At 38.0% G+C, this 14,786-nt stretch overlaps 2 protein-coding genes across 2 annotated transcripts in view; one reads left to right on the forward strand and one right to left on the reverse strand.

Annotated features, from left to right (window-relative positions):
- The window catches only part of ECM2 (extracellular matrix protein 2), a 42,897-nt gene extending 41,684 nt beyond the window's left edge, over nucleotides 1-1,213 (reverse strand). The window contains 1 exon segment of the mRNA XM_075550497.1: nucleotides 921-1,213. Coding sequence (XP_075406612.1) covers nucleotides 921-1,213 — 293 coding nt within the window.
- CENPP (centromere protein P) overlaps nucleotides 1-14,786 on the forward strand; it is a 338,488-nt gene that overhangs the window by 221,357 nt on the left and 102,345 nt on the right. The gene's annotated exons all lie outside the window — the stretch shown is intronic.

Consider the following 14,786-nt stretch of genomic DNA (forward strand, 5'->3'; position numbering starts at 1 on the left):
CCTTGAGACTAGCAGCAGCACAACACACTGCCAACCACCTTAGCTCCTTGGAATCTTATAAAATAATTTTTAAAAATCAATTTATTGGGGGGGAGGGCTCTTACAGTTCTTCTAACAATCCATACATCCAATGTGTAAAGCACATTTATACATATGTTGCCATCATTCTTCTCAAAACATTTTCTTCCTATTTGAGCTCTCGATATCAGCTCCTCATTTTGTTCCTCCCCCACAAATAATTTCTCTCTCTAGATCTGTAATTATAAATAATATTTTTTTTAGAAAACCTGACTGCCATCAAGCAGATGCCAACTCATAGCGACCCTATAGGACTGAGTAGAACTGCCCCTGTGAGTTTGTGAGGTTGTAACTTAATGGGAACAGAAATCCCCATCTTTCTCCTGTGCAGCAGCTGATGGTTTCCAACTGCTCACAGCCCAATGCATAGCCACTCTACCACCAGAGTTCCTATGAATGAGAAAGCAGGTTTTAAAATTATATGTACTTTATATTGTAATTAGAGAGCCCTGGTGGAGTAGTGGTTACCCATTAGGCTGCCAACTGCAAGGTCAGCCTTTTGAAATCACTCGCTGCTCTGTGGGAGAAAGATGAGAATTACAGCTTTAGAAACCCACAGGAGCAGTTCTACCATGTCCTAAAGGATCATTGGAATGACTCACTGGAAGTGAGTTTGAGTTATATAATTAGTAAACCACAGTGGTTTCATAGGATAAGCATTTCTTTTTCCAGAAGTTTTCTATTATTTGTACTGTTATAAAAATGGTCCTTTAAATTACTTTGAAAGAAACCTTTCTAGAAGGAAAAAATTGTTATAATCTAAAATTTGTATTTGTAAGGGTTTTATTATGTCCATAGATGGTCTCTTTCCTTCTCCTCGCACATGCTCTCAGACAGTTTTCTTACCTGGTACCACGCTGTAACTTGATTCTTCTCCAAGAAGACTTAAAAATGATTCAGCTCTTTGCTCCGCATTATAACCAAAGTTAACAATAGGAAATCTTGCTGCTGGTGTAATAGTAGCTGTTTGCTGTACCCCAAACTCTTTATTGGACCTATGGTTGCATGAGGGATTTTCCTTTAATCTTCTGTAAGATAACTTTCTTCTTTGTTTCCTAATAGTTGCTCTATTTTGTCCAAAGTCTATTTGAAAAGTTACAAGCAGTAGGAAAGATAACAAAGCTGCCAACTTCATGTTTAATCTTCACCAAACAATTTCTAGAATAAGAATAAAACAAGAACATTTTGTAGTTAAGGATAACTAACAATTTACCTCTGAAATTGACTTCTGATTGCTTCTATGACTCAATCGACAAGTCTTTGAGAAATAAAGTATATATGATGGATGAAGCATATGCTATAGTAATACTATCAAATTTGAGTTTGATAGCCACTGATTTAGATGTACCCAAATATTCACCTCTGCTCTTTCTCCTCAATCCTTTTTGCATCTCTAACCTTCTACCTAAATAATTTATCTTTGGTTGAAAAACCCATTTTAGGCATTTCCTTGTGGTTGTTGTTGCCGCCATCAAGTTGGTTCAGAACTTCAATGCCCTTGTCCACAAAAGACTGAAATACCATCTGGCCCAGCACCATCCTCACATTCTTTTTTTGTGGGTCTATTAGTTACTAATTCTATGGCTATGGTACATGAAAATGCTTATATTTCGCCTCTTTTTTTTTAATGATATGTTTGTTGGCTATAGAATTATATATTAACACTTGCATTCTTTTAGTATTTTTAAGTTATCATTTCAATGTCTGAGAATTGTAAGTACAGGCTCATAACTCTGGTATTAGTGTTGTGAGGAGTCAGGCCTTGGACCAGGTCTCTTGGTCTAAACGCCCTGAGGACTTCAGGCATGCTTTGGGCCCCAGGCCTATCTCTATACTTACTTGTCATGTCTGATGGAGTGGATAAGAATGAGAGTGCTAGTGTTACTAAACTAAGGATAGCTAGATACTTCTTTCTTCTTTTATCTACATCCTAGGAACCATTTCCCTTAATCTTACTTTCTCTCTCACCACTTCCACCTCAAATGGGCCTACTTAGACTTACCCTTAAATTTAAAAAAAGCAAGAGCTAAATAGTCTCATTTAAATATTTAAATAATTGTTTTAATGACCTGTATATTAAAATTCTATAAGATGCTTTCACTTCATTATTTTAAGTGGTTTACAGTCTTTTGTTTATATTCAATATGAACTTTTAAAAGATACCTTATCTGAATATGTCTCTAGAGCATATTCTTTTATATGCTCTTTTATAGCACTCTATTGTAGGTTATCATTTTGATCAAGTACCTCTTTTTCTTCTGGTACTGTGTTACTCTCAGCATTAAATCTCATTTTTAGCTTTCATAATTTGTACTCTTTCTCCATTTGAAAATTATCATTGTCTGTCTTTTTGGTAAACTTTAAAACTGCTAAATTTAGAAATTTAAACATGTATTCACAGCTATATTAGGACTTTCTGCTTACTCAACAGATTTTAAATGAAAAGATACATTCTTTTAAGAGTTAAAAATAAAGAGTACGATTTTCAAAACAATTGGTACTTCTATTGAGAACTTGATTATATCTAGCATATAAAAATATCTTTAATTTCAATTTGCACAGTTTGAAATGTTGAGAAATATTCTAAAATACAGTAAACACAATAATTTGTCATTTAAACTTTAAAAATCTATTAGTAGAGAGTTTGTCAAAATGCGAAACATATTTGCAGCATAAAAGATCTCAAAATTAAAACCATTCCACATGCTTTAAATTAGAAACTTAAACATTTAAAATTTTTTACCTGGAAATCTAAACTAAGTAGGTTTTCCTTGGTGCCATTTAAGTTCAGCTGAAAATGAAATTCAGAGCTTTCTTTGAAGCAAAGACAGCAACAGAAAGGAATGTTGAAAATTGTAACTGACTTCTTATTAAAATCGAAAATAACACTTCCCTTGGGGATTGATGCCATTCAGTTCTCTGTGTAAATATCAGCCAAGAAAGTAAGCAGGAAAATTTTGGTTACTAGAGGGAAATGTTTTTAAAAGTCCCAGTAAACGCGCAAAGCAGCGACAGCAAAGTAGTCTACAGGCTTTGAAACACAAAATTTAACTTGAGTAAGAATTCTTTTATTTGCACTTTTAAAGTCTCAAAATTGAAACAAAAACTTTATTTCATCAAAAGACCTATGTCCCACAAGAATATATTAACAAAAATATATGTAAAATTCTAACCACTATACAACAGAAAGTCAAATAATTATAAAACAGTTAAAGGGCTTGAATAGATATTTCACTAAAAAGGATATTCAAATAGCCTATAAAATTGTTAACTGGTAATGAAAAGATATTCAACAAATATCGTTGTTGAATGAAAAATATATTCAATGTTATTAGCTATGAAAACATTAAAACCACAGGAGCTACTGTTTCACTCCCACTCGAATAAAAGAAAAAAAATGTTGGTAAGGTTATGGGGAAACGCTCGTGGAAATCACCATGGGATACCTGTTGGAATAAGCACTAGGGTGACTCCTCAGAAGACTGGAAACAGAGCTCCTAGGTATATCCCCAAAGACTCGAAAGTCCAGGCTCCACAGGTACTTGGTCATGACAGCAGTATTCAAAATAGCCCAAAAATAGAAACAAAATAAGTGCCCATCAATGGATTGGGAGAGAAATAAAATTTGGTACATGTACATACAGTAAAAAAAATGAAGTCATGATATATGTTGCAATCCCTATAAAGCTGTGCAAAATTATGCTGTGTGAAATAAATTAGCATGAAAGGGCAATTACTGTATATGGTTTCTTTTATATAAAATGGCAAATGTACAGAGGACAAAATTTGTCAGTGGTTATGAGATGCAAGAAGAAAAGTGGGTGGGAAAAAGAGTGGTTGGTTAATGGTGGTTAATGGTGGGGTCATGCAATTCATTATTGTAATTGTTGTCAATAAATTGTATACCTGTAAAAAACTGAATTGGCAAACATTGTGTGATAGACATATTTATAAAAACTTTAAAAAATAAAGTAGCTCCTGAAGTTGCTTTATGTACATAGCAAAACATCTTGAGATGTAGTTGCTTGCTTTGGCAGTTTAGGCCCTAGCTTTTATAGGAATAATTATCCCAGTTAATTATTCAAATAACTTACTCAATGTTTCTGTTCTACCTCCTAATGTAATATGTAGTGCCTATGGTCTTAAAATCTCTCAAGCACTACCCATAGCCCTACAGAGGACAACACTGGAAACACAGTGTGGGAATTGTGCCCAGTGTAATCCCACCACACAGAGGCAAAACACTAGGGCATGCAACAGAACACCAAGGGGAACAGAGCAACAATGTCCCCAGGGAATAAGAAAAATAGACTTTGGGGCCAGGGCTTGGTACCCCATCAAACTCGACTGGAAAACACTCCTAAAGTCCAATAAACAGTCCTTGAGCTAACTACAGGCTTGCCTTTGTTGTTGTTGTTTTAGTCATTGGTTTTTGTTGTTCTTGTTGTTGTTTTCTTTTGTTGCTTTGTTTTGCTCTGTCTTGTTTTCGTGCATGTTATTATCTCCACAAGTCTGTCTAAATAAGTTAGACTGGATGAACAATCTGGAGGAGAAAACAACAGGACCGATGGTTCTGGGGGGACATGAGAGAGAGGGAAATGGAGGGTAAGGAAATGGTGTTAATAAACCCAGGGACAAGGGAACAACAAGTGATCCACATCGGTGGTGAAGATGGTGTAGGAGGCCAGGTAGGGCATGATCAAGGGTAATGTAACCGAGAGGAATTACTGAAACCCAAATGAAGCTGAGCATGAGAGTGGGACAAGAGGAAAGTGAAAGGAAATAGAGGAAAGAGCTCAGAGGCAAAGGGCATTTAGAGAGGGCTAAATAAAGACATGCACATATGTAACTATATATATGAGGATGAGAAAATAGATCTATGTGCATTTATATATATATATATATGGTATTAAGGTAGCAGATGGGCATTGGGCCTCCATTCAATGCAAGAATATTTTGTTCTATTAAACTGTCATTCCATGATGCTCACCTTCTCGACACGATCACTGAAGATAAAAGCAGGTGCATAAGTAAATGTGGTGAAGAAAGCTGATGGCACCCGGCTATCAAAGATATAGGATCTAGGATCTTAAAGACTTGAAGGTAAATAAGCGGCCATCTAGCTCAGAAGCAACAAAGCCCACATGGAAGAAATGCACCAGCCTGTGTGATCACGAGGTGCCGAAGGGATCAGTTATCAGGCATCAAACAACAACAAAAAATCATGTCATTGTGCGCTCACCTTCCCAATACGATTGCAGAAGACAAATGGGAGCATAAGCAAAAGTGGTGAGGAAAGCTGATGGTGCCTGGCTATCAAAAGATATAGTGACTGGGGTCTTAAAGGCCTGAAGGTAAACAAGTGGTCATCTAGCTGAAAAACGACAAAGCCCACATGGAAGAGTCACACCAGCCTGTGTTCATGAGGTGTTGAAGGGATCAGTTATCAGGCATCATCAGAACAAAAAAATCAAATTATTGTGAATGAGGGGGAGTGCAGATTGGGGACCCAAGACCCATCTGTTGACAACTGGACATCCCCTTACAGAAGGTGTCGCGGGGAGGAGACAAGTCAGTCAGGGTGCGATGTGAACAAGAAACATAACTTTCTTCTAATTCCTAAATGCTACCCCCCCACATACATACACACTATCATTATCCCAATTCTTCCTTACACATCTGGCTAGACCAGAGAATGTACACTGGTACAGATAGGAGCTGGAAACACAGGGAATCCAGGAAAGATGATCCCGTCAGGACCAGTGCTGAGAGTGGTGATACTGGGAGGGTGGGGTGGAAAGGGGGAACAGATTAGATGGATCTACATATAACCTCCTCCCTGGGGTACAGACAACAGAAAAATAGGTGAAAGGAGATGTGAAACAGTGTAAGTTATGACAAAATAATAATTTATAAATTATCAAGGGTTCATGAGGGAGGAGGGAACAGGGAGGGAGGGGAGAAATGAGGAGCTAATACCAAGGGATTCAGTGGAAAGCAAATGTTTTGAGAATGATGAGGGCAATGAATATACAAATGTGCTTTACACAATTGAAGTATGTATGGATTGTGGTGAGTTGTGTGAGCCCCTAATGAAAGGATTAAAACAACAACCAACTCTCAAGCAGCCATCCAAGGCACGATTGCCTCTGTTCACCCAGAGCAACAGAGGGAAGATAGGCCAGGAACAGGCAGAAGATACAGATTGTATGGCTAGTGAGAAAGTAGATAAAAGCTTACTGACTACATTTTTGAACATTCTAAGATTTATTGAGGAACCTTAAACAAAAGGGAAAAAATGCAGAACAAAATGTGAAATTCTAATGGAATCCATACTTCCTGGAGTCCTGGATGTTAAATAAACCCCTGCAATTAAATTTTTATCTAAAACTATTCCCCCTAATTATCACAAAGTGAAACATAATTTAGTTTAATAGAAATGTGTTGGGCATTCTACTTTTTTTAAATTATAATTATGGGATCACATTGACAATAGCTTGAAAGGTTAGATATGATGCGTTCAGAAAAATTCAGAAATGAAAAGTGAGAATGGTTACACAACTTGAAGATTGTAGTATATTTTACCAAATGGTACATGTTGAAACTGTTAATTGGTATATGTTTTGCTGTATTTATTCTTAACAACAACCAAAATAAATTATAAGGTAAAAAATACTCTAGACATTCACACCTAATGTGGCTCTCTTGATGATGTATGTATCCAATAGAAAGTCTGGCTATACTTAGAATACTTAAAAAAATGTTTAACTCTTCTCTGCCTGCCCACCCCAATTACATACGCAGTGTGATTTTTTTTAACAAAAGGAAAAAGAACTTCTCCATTGCATTTTTTAACCAAAGTAAAAAGAACTTCTATATTAAATTTGAAATTGTATAACTTCTAAATACAAAGTAGGAAAAAATATTCAAAAGAGCTATGGGAAATCAAATCATTGTGAATGAGGAGGACTGCAGATTGGGGACCCAAGACCCATCTATAGGCAACTGGACATCCCTTACAAAAGGGTCATGGGGAGCAGATGAGCCGGTCAGGGTGCAGTGTAGAAAAGATACACATACAACTTTCCTCCAGTTCTTAAATGCTTTCTTCCCTTCCCCCCACTCCACTATCATAATCCCAATTCTACCTTACAAATTCAGCTAGACCAGAGGATGTACATTGGCACAGATAAGAACTGGAAACACAGGGAATCCAGGACAGATGATCCCTTCAGGACTATTGCTGAGAGTAGCCATACCAGGAGGGTGGAGGGGAAGGTGTGGTAGAAAGGGGGAACCTATTACAAGAATCTACATATAACCTCCTCGCTGGGGGACAGACAACAAAAAAAATGGGTGAAGGGAGACATGAGACATTGTAAGGTATGACAAAATAATAATATTTGTAAATTATCAAGGATTCATGAGGGTGGGGGAGCAGGGAGGGAGGGGTAAAAATGAGAAGCTGACACCAGGGGCTCAAGTAGAAGGCAAATGTTTTGGGAATGATGAGGGCAACAAATGTACAAATGTGCTTGATACAATGTATGGATGTATGGATTGTGATCAGAGTTCTACAAGCCCCCAATAAAATGATTTTTTTTTAACTGTGGGAGTTATAATTAAATTCTGGAAAATTATTTGTCTATTTTGATCTCAGTTTCTTCATCAGCAAATAAGCTAGTTTGAGAATAGTCAGGGTTCCCTGTTCAACATTGCTGCTTATTGGGAAACTTGGAGCAAGTTACCTAATGCTTCTGACTAAAATTTTAAAGTTCGATAATAAAACATACCTTTCAGAATTTTGTGAAGGTAAACCAAGTAACATTTACAGTATCTTTCTCAGGATCTATCATACTTTGTAATAATATAACTAAAATTTTAATCCTCATATTATACTCTAGGGATCTAAATTATTCAATTTAGAGGTACATTTTCTTTTCCCCCCAACCTTAAAATAATCTAGATAGATTAAATCAAGATCAGAGACTGACTAATCACAGAGGTCACCCAAATTCCTAAAACAACAAAATGCGTTTGTTTTTAAAACTTTTTATTATTAATTTGGTTTGCAAAGCAAATCAGTTTCCATTTAATAGTTCGTACACATTTGGTTTCATATTACTGATTATAATCCTTAAGTATCCATTATATCTAAAGGATAAAATTGACCACAACTTGAAAGATTAGCTAGTAAGCTTTAAGTATAAAGTTATATTAATGGAGAGAAATGATAGAGTACATCAAATGGAAGATAAGGTTGTCCAATACAAGTATGGAGAGGGTTGCTTGGAATGGTGACAGCAATTCTGTTGATATTCTATATTTAGAAATGACAGATTCTAGGACTATTGATATTGTTTAAGAAATTACACATAGAATGGCAGATGACTCCTATTCTTCTGATGGCTCCATGATTTCTTCTAAATATCCAATATTTTATCAGAGTAAAATGTATGCACTAATCTATTTACCCTAAATTAACTTGACAGGGATCTGTGTAGATTGTGGAATAGGGAAGACCTATGCTCAGAATCCAAATTAGCATTATTAATACAATCCAGCTAAATATACAGAATTGACAAGTTTCATCCATATGCTCAGGAGCGCTGGTGGCATTATGGTTACATGTTGAGCTACTATCTGTAAGATCAGCCGTTCAAAACCACCAGCCTCTCTGAGGGAGAAAGACGGGGTTTCTACTGCTGTTAACAGCTGCAGTCTTGGCAACTCATGGGGAGTCCCACCCTGTCCTGTAGGATTGCTATGAGCTGGCCTTGACTTGATGAAAGTAAGCGGAAGTCAGTGACCCACGTACTCAGAGGTTTTGACCAATATTTCAATCATATACTCTTAATCATATGCAGCCTGGGATTGCTAAGGATTTAGGGAAATTATAACATTAGAGATAGGAGCCCACACCTCAGTATATATATAAAGTCAGAATAAAAATTACTTTTAAAGATTAAGAACTTGATAACTTAATTAGAAACTTGATAGTCAAGTTGTGAGATAAAACTAGAAAACGGAGCCAAAAGATAGAAAGTTTTCAGAAGATAACAAGATAAAAGTAACAGACCAGATGAGTAAGTTCAACATTCAAGGAATACCAGAAAGATAAAACAGAAAAGTTAGTAAAGCAATCAAGTGACAATTCAAGAAAATATCCAGGAATTGAAAGGTATTTTCAACATGGAAGAATCTACTTGGAAGTTCAGTCAGAGAGATGAAATCAGACTAATATCAAGGCTGGTACATTTGAAATTTAATAGTACCAGAGATAAATAGATGATTCTGTAAAATATCGGTGGCAAAATAAATGATAGAATAAAGGGTAGGAATAGATTCAGACGTCTCAATAGCAACTTTAGAAGCAACAGTGAAGAAATACCTTTAACATATTGGATTTATTTCCAATCTATAATCCTATATCCAACTATGTAGGGAAAATTTTTCAAGAAATATAACACCTTTATTTAGATCTGATTTGCCGACCATATACTTCAGGGTTATGCAAACATCCCACAATTTTAGAATATTTCATCAATCCATAAAAAACCCTATGCCCATCAGCATGCGCTTTCCCACACTTATTCTAGGAAATCCTTAATTTGTCTTTACACATTTCCCTAATTTTGACATTTCATATAAATGGAAAAATGCACATGAAAGGGTTTTAAGTGTTCATGGAAAAATTCCATTTTCTTTCAATTTCATTTTGGTGACTGACTTCTTTCACTTTATTCCCTTTAAGTCAAATAACATTTCATTTGTATGGGCATACCATATTTTGTTTTTCCTTTCATTCGTTGATGAATATTTGATCCAGTATTTCTGTGACTATGTTGTCAATTTGGGGAGGCATTTACCTAAAAGTGTTGTTTTTGTGTTTTGACAAAAATATTTTTATATGTGGAAGATTTCAAACTACTTTCCTCCCTGTGATGGTTAAGGATTATATCCACTATACACTCCTGGCAAGGGATAGAGATATACCCGTCAATCAAGTGGTAGCTTAATGATACCTCCTTAGAAGCATGGCCTTTTTCTAAAAGCAAGATCAAACAAAGATGATTTCTCTCTACTTTACCTTCTTCCTCACTTGGACTTCACCAAGACTCAGTGTCTACCTCCAGGGCTGGCCATCTGACTGTGAACTCTCTTTGCCCTGCCATGCTTCCATTGACCTAGGATACACATGACTGCACTCACCAGCCTGTGATCTCCCTGCTTTCCGCTTCACCTTTCATCATCATTGGCTTGAAGCTATGAGTTTAAAAAGGGCCCCAACTGGTGTTGAACCTATGGATTTGAGTCGGACTGGGCGGGGGCGCCTTTCTAATGTAAAGCTGCTTCTTGATATAAAGTTCTTCCTTGTATATAGATGAATGCCATTAGTTTGTTCCTCCAGACCAGTGGTTCTGAACCTGTGGGTCTGCGACCCCTTTGGGGTTGAATGACCCTTTCACGGGTTGCTTAAGACCATCAGAAAACACATATTTCTGGTGGTCTTAGGAACCGAGACACTGCTCCTCTCTCCGTCTCCAGGCAGGTCCGCCCACATGCAGATACACCCACATTTGAGTACTCGGCATGAAGACTGTCACCTATGCTACACCATGCTTCAAGACAAAATTAAATTTATTTGTCATTAGAAATAAGTATTTCACAATATATTATTACATATTGCTTTTGTGATTAATCACTCTGCTTTAATTATGCTCAATGAAAATACATCCTGAATATCAGATATTTACATTATGATTTCATAACTAGCAAAATTATAGTTATGAAGTAGCAATGAAAATAATTTTATGGTTGGGGGGGTCACTACATGAGGAACTATATGAAAGAGTTGCGGCATTAGGAAGGTTGAGAACCACTGCTTTAGACAACTCACTCTAACAGACTCCTATATACAATTTCTAAGGAATGTAGTAGAAAATGCACCTCATAAAAATAAAGGAACTACAGATAAGAGCTGAAAATACAGGGAACCCAGGACAGATAAACCCCTCAGGACCAATATTGAGAGTAGGAATACTGGGAGGGAAAGGGGAAGGTAGGGGGACGTAGAGGGAACTGATCATAATGATCTACATATGATGGACAATAGAAAAATGGGTGAAGAGAAACATGTATCCGTGTAAGACATGAAAAAATAATAATTTATAGATTATCAAGGGTTCATGGGAGAGGGAGGGGAAAAATGAGAAGCTGAAACCAAGGACTCAATTAGAAAGAAAATGTTTTGAAAATGATGATGGCAAGAAATGTACAAATGTGCTTGACACGATGGATGTATGTATGGATTGTGATGAGTTTTATAAGCCCCCAATAAAATTATTTTAAAATAATAAAATTTTAAAAAATAAAGGAACTAAACCAATTTTTTAGAAGACACGTTGTTGTTAGATGCCATCGAGTTGGTTTTGATGCAGAGAGACCCCATGCACAATGAATGAAACACTGCATGGTCCTGTGCCATCCTCACAATTGTTCCTGTGTTTAAGCCCATGGTTGCTGCGCCTGTGTCAATCCATCTTGTTGAGGGCCTTCCTCTTTTTTGCTGCCCCTCCACTTTACCAAGCATGAGGTCCTTCTCTAGAAACTGGCATCACTTGAGAATATGTCCCCAGTATGTGAGATGAAATCTTGCCATCCTTGCCCTCTGATGAGCATTTTGGCCATCCTTCTTCTAAGACAGATCCATTTGTCTTTTTAGCAGCCCATAGCACTCTCAAATAGGAGATATCCCAAATAGGAAGATAGTACCCTGGATGACAGAAAAATGAGATGCATTACTGGGATGGTCAGAGCACATCAGTGTTGGGGCAACCATCAGACTGGAGAAGGTAACACTGAGGAACAACATGTAGGCAGCTACTGGCATAATGGTCTCCACTATTGAAGCATACTCTTAATGATGAAACATTGAGAGTGTATATTCCAACAAAAACTAAAAGAGAAAAACATAAGGTCCAGGAAACAGAAAATTCAATCCAAGAGAATGGCAAAGTGCACTTGGCCTAGAAAGCAACATTCTCCAGTCAGATCACACACTCGCACTCACTGCTGTCAAGTTAGTGCTGCACCAAACCTTACGGACGATAGTCCCGCTCAGAGCAGCCAAAGCACAGACCATAGGGCCAGCCCCACACAAGACACTACATCCCTCGCTGACCCATAGCACCTAGGGGGACAACACAGGAGACACAGTGCAGGAATTGCACCCAATCTGACCCCACCACACTGAGGTGAAACACTAAGGGTGTGCAACAAAACGTCAAGGAGAACAGAGTAATGAAGTCCCCTTCAAAGGGAATACCAAAAATAGACTTTGGGGCCAGGGCATGACACCCCATCAGACTCAACTGGAAAGCTCTAAAGGTCAACAAACTATGTCTGAGCCCATTGTTATAGCTACTCTGTCAATGCATCTCAATAATCTCTTTCTTTCTTGCTAACCTTCTACTTTCCATTCATGCTGTTCTTCTCCAGGGATCCATCCCTTCTGATGACATGTATATAATATGTGAGACAAGAGGCACAGTGTTCGCACTTGTAAGGAGCACTTACTGCAAGGCAGATTTGTTCATTCTTCTGGCTAAAACAAGCAAACAAAAACACACTTCCATTAAATCGATGTTGACTCATAAAAATGACCCTATAGTAAAAATAGAATGGTCTCTGTGCATTTTTGAAGCTGTAAATATATGGGGGCAGAAAGCTGTATTTTCTCTGTGGAGCAGCTGCCACTAACCGGTTTCGAACAGCTGACCTTGCATTTAGCAGCCTAATTTAGAAACCACTACGCCACCAGGACTGTTTGTTTCTGGTAGTCGATGGCATGTTTAATATTCTTCAGCTACACTAAAGTCATCAAGTCTTCTGCAGTCTTTTTACTGTACATTGTCCACCTTTTGGGACAAGCTTGATCCTCAGACCCTAAAGAGAAGCAGGCTTATATTTTTTTACAACATAGCTTGGCCTATTATAAAGTAGACAGTGGAGAAATCTGGTCTGAAAATGGTAGTCTAAATTATGATTTCATGTTACAGCTTGACTTGCAAAAGGAAAGGAAAAATAGACAGAGGTCCTTTATATGAAAGCTTTCATGATTCTGTGCAATGCTCCCCAACTGTGCAAGAATTGGGAAGTTGACTCTGCCTTCTTGCAAACTTTTGGGAAAAACAACTCAGAACCTCAGAGTTCAGAAGCCTGTTCCCAGTTTCGCCATGGGGGATCTCAGGTGCCAAGGAATCCTTCAGCTCCAGAGCTGACACTGTCTAATCCAGAACCTTCCAGTCCTAGGGAAAGCAAGGTGCCGTGGCAGATCCGGGCTAAACTGAGGTCCCAAGCTTAGTACTCTCAGCTTTTCCATTACAGCAGTGGGCTCAGCCTTCCTACTGCTGCAACCGTTTAATACAGTTCTTCATGTTGCAGTGACCCGCCATAAAATTATTTTCGTTGCTGCTTTTAAAAAAAGTCATTTTATTGGGGGCTCATACAACTCTTATCATAATCCATACATCCATCCATTGTGTCAAGTACATTTGTACATTTATTACCACCATTTGCTGCTACTTTATAACTGTCATTTTGCTACTGTTGTGAATCGGGTGACCCCTGTGAAAGGGTCGTTTGACACCCCCCCCAAAGGGTTCAAGACCCACAGGTTGAGAACCGCTGCTTTACAGGAAATCCCTAGGCCAGGTGGTATAGTTCAGGGTCAAGTTATTTTCATCATACAGGAATTAATAAACATTAAATATAAATTAGGAAATTTATAGGTGACCCTAGCAAATTTCTTAAGGAATGTAGAAAGATAAGTCTAACCTTTGGCTTGTCTTGGGAAGATGTTAATCTAATATTTCAAGAAGCTTTAGCCACCTCTGAGAGTGAAGGTATTAGCAGGAAGGCCTAGTCAGATGCCAATTATGTGCATATTCAAAAATTATCCACCAGGGAGAGAAGCCATATCTAATATTAATCCCCATTGGGTAATGATTCAATAGAAGAGAAGTGATCAAGAGACTACATGCTCTTTTGTCTTTTACAAGAAATGAAAGATTCTCAGCAGAACCTGATTAATTATGAGAAACTAGAAACCATTAAACAAGGGCTTCAGGAGGGGCAATAACTAAACATACAGATTTAGAGTATGCTGAGTATCCAGCAGGGCAATGTTCAAAGATCAATTTATAACTCAATCAGTCCCAGATATCAGAAAGAAATTTTGAAAGGTAGGAATAACATATTAAAAATAGCCTCCTTGGTGTTCTAGAGTAGTGACGCAGAGGAAGAGGAGAGGGCTGTGAAAAAAGAGAAACGTGAGAAAAGGCAGGCTCAGTTCCCAGCTGGCTGCCCTACAGGTTGAAGGCCCCAAAGCTAACTGACGGGAACACTCAGAGGCACTCCAAATGGACACTGCCACTCAGAACCTGTGGGAAGCCCAGACACTGGAAGCAAGAATGGCCTGGGGTAAGACATTCCCAAGAGCCATGCCCCTGTGCCAAAAGTTCAACCATTGGAAGAAGGACTGCCCCAAGGGCCAGAGGGGCCCAAGGGCATTGGCCCTGCAGCCTCAAATACCATGATCTTGAATTGATGGAGTCCTAGGCTCCAGTCTGCTTTCAGTACTGATTTCTTATCCAGGGTCTCTTTCCTCTCAAAATACAGTGTAGGTAGCACACCCCTCGGAGTCA

The sequence above is a fragment of the Tenrec ecaudatus genome, chromosome 5, assembly GCF_050624435.1.
Source record: "Tenrec ecaudatus isolate mTenEca1 chromosome 5, mTenEca1.hap1, whole genome shotgun sequence".
NCBI classification, from domain to species: Eukaryota; Metazoa; Chordata; class Mammalia; order Afrosoricida; family Tenrecidae; genus Tenrec; species Tenrec ecaudatus.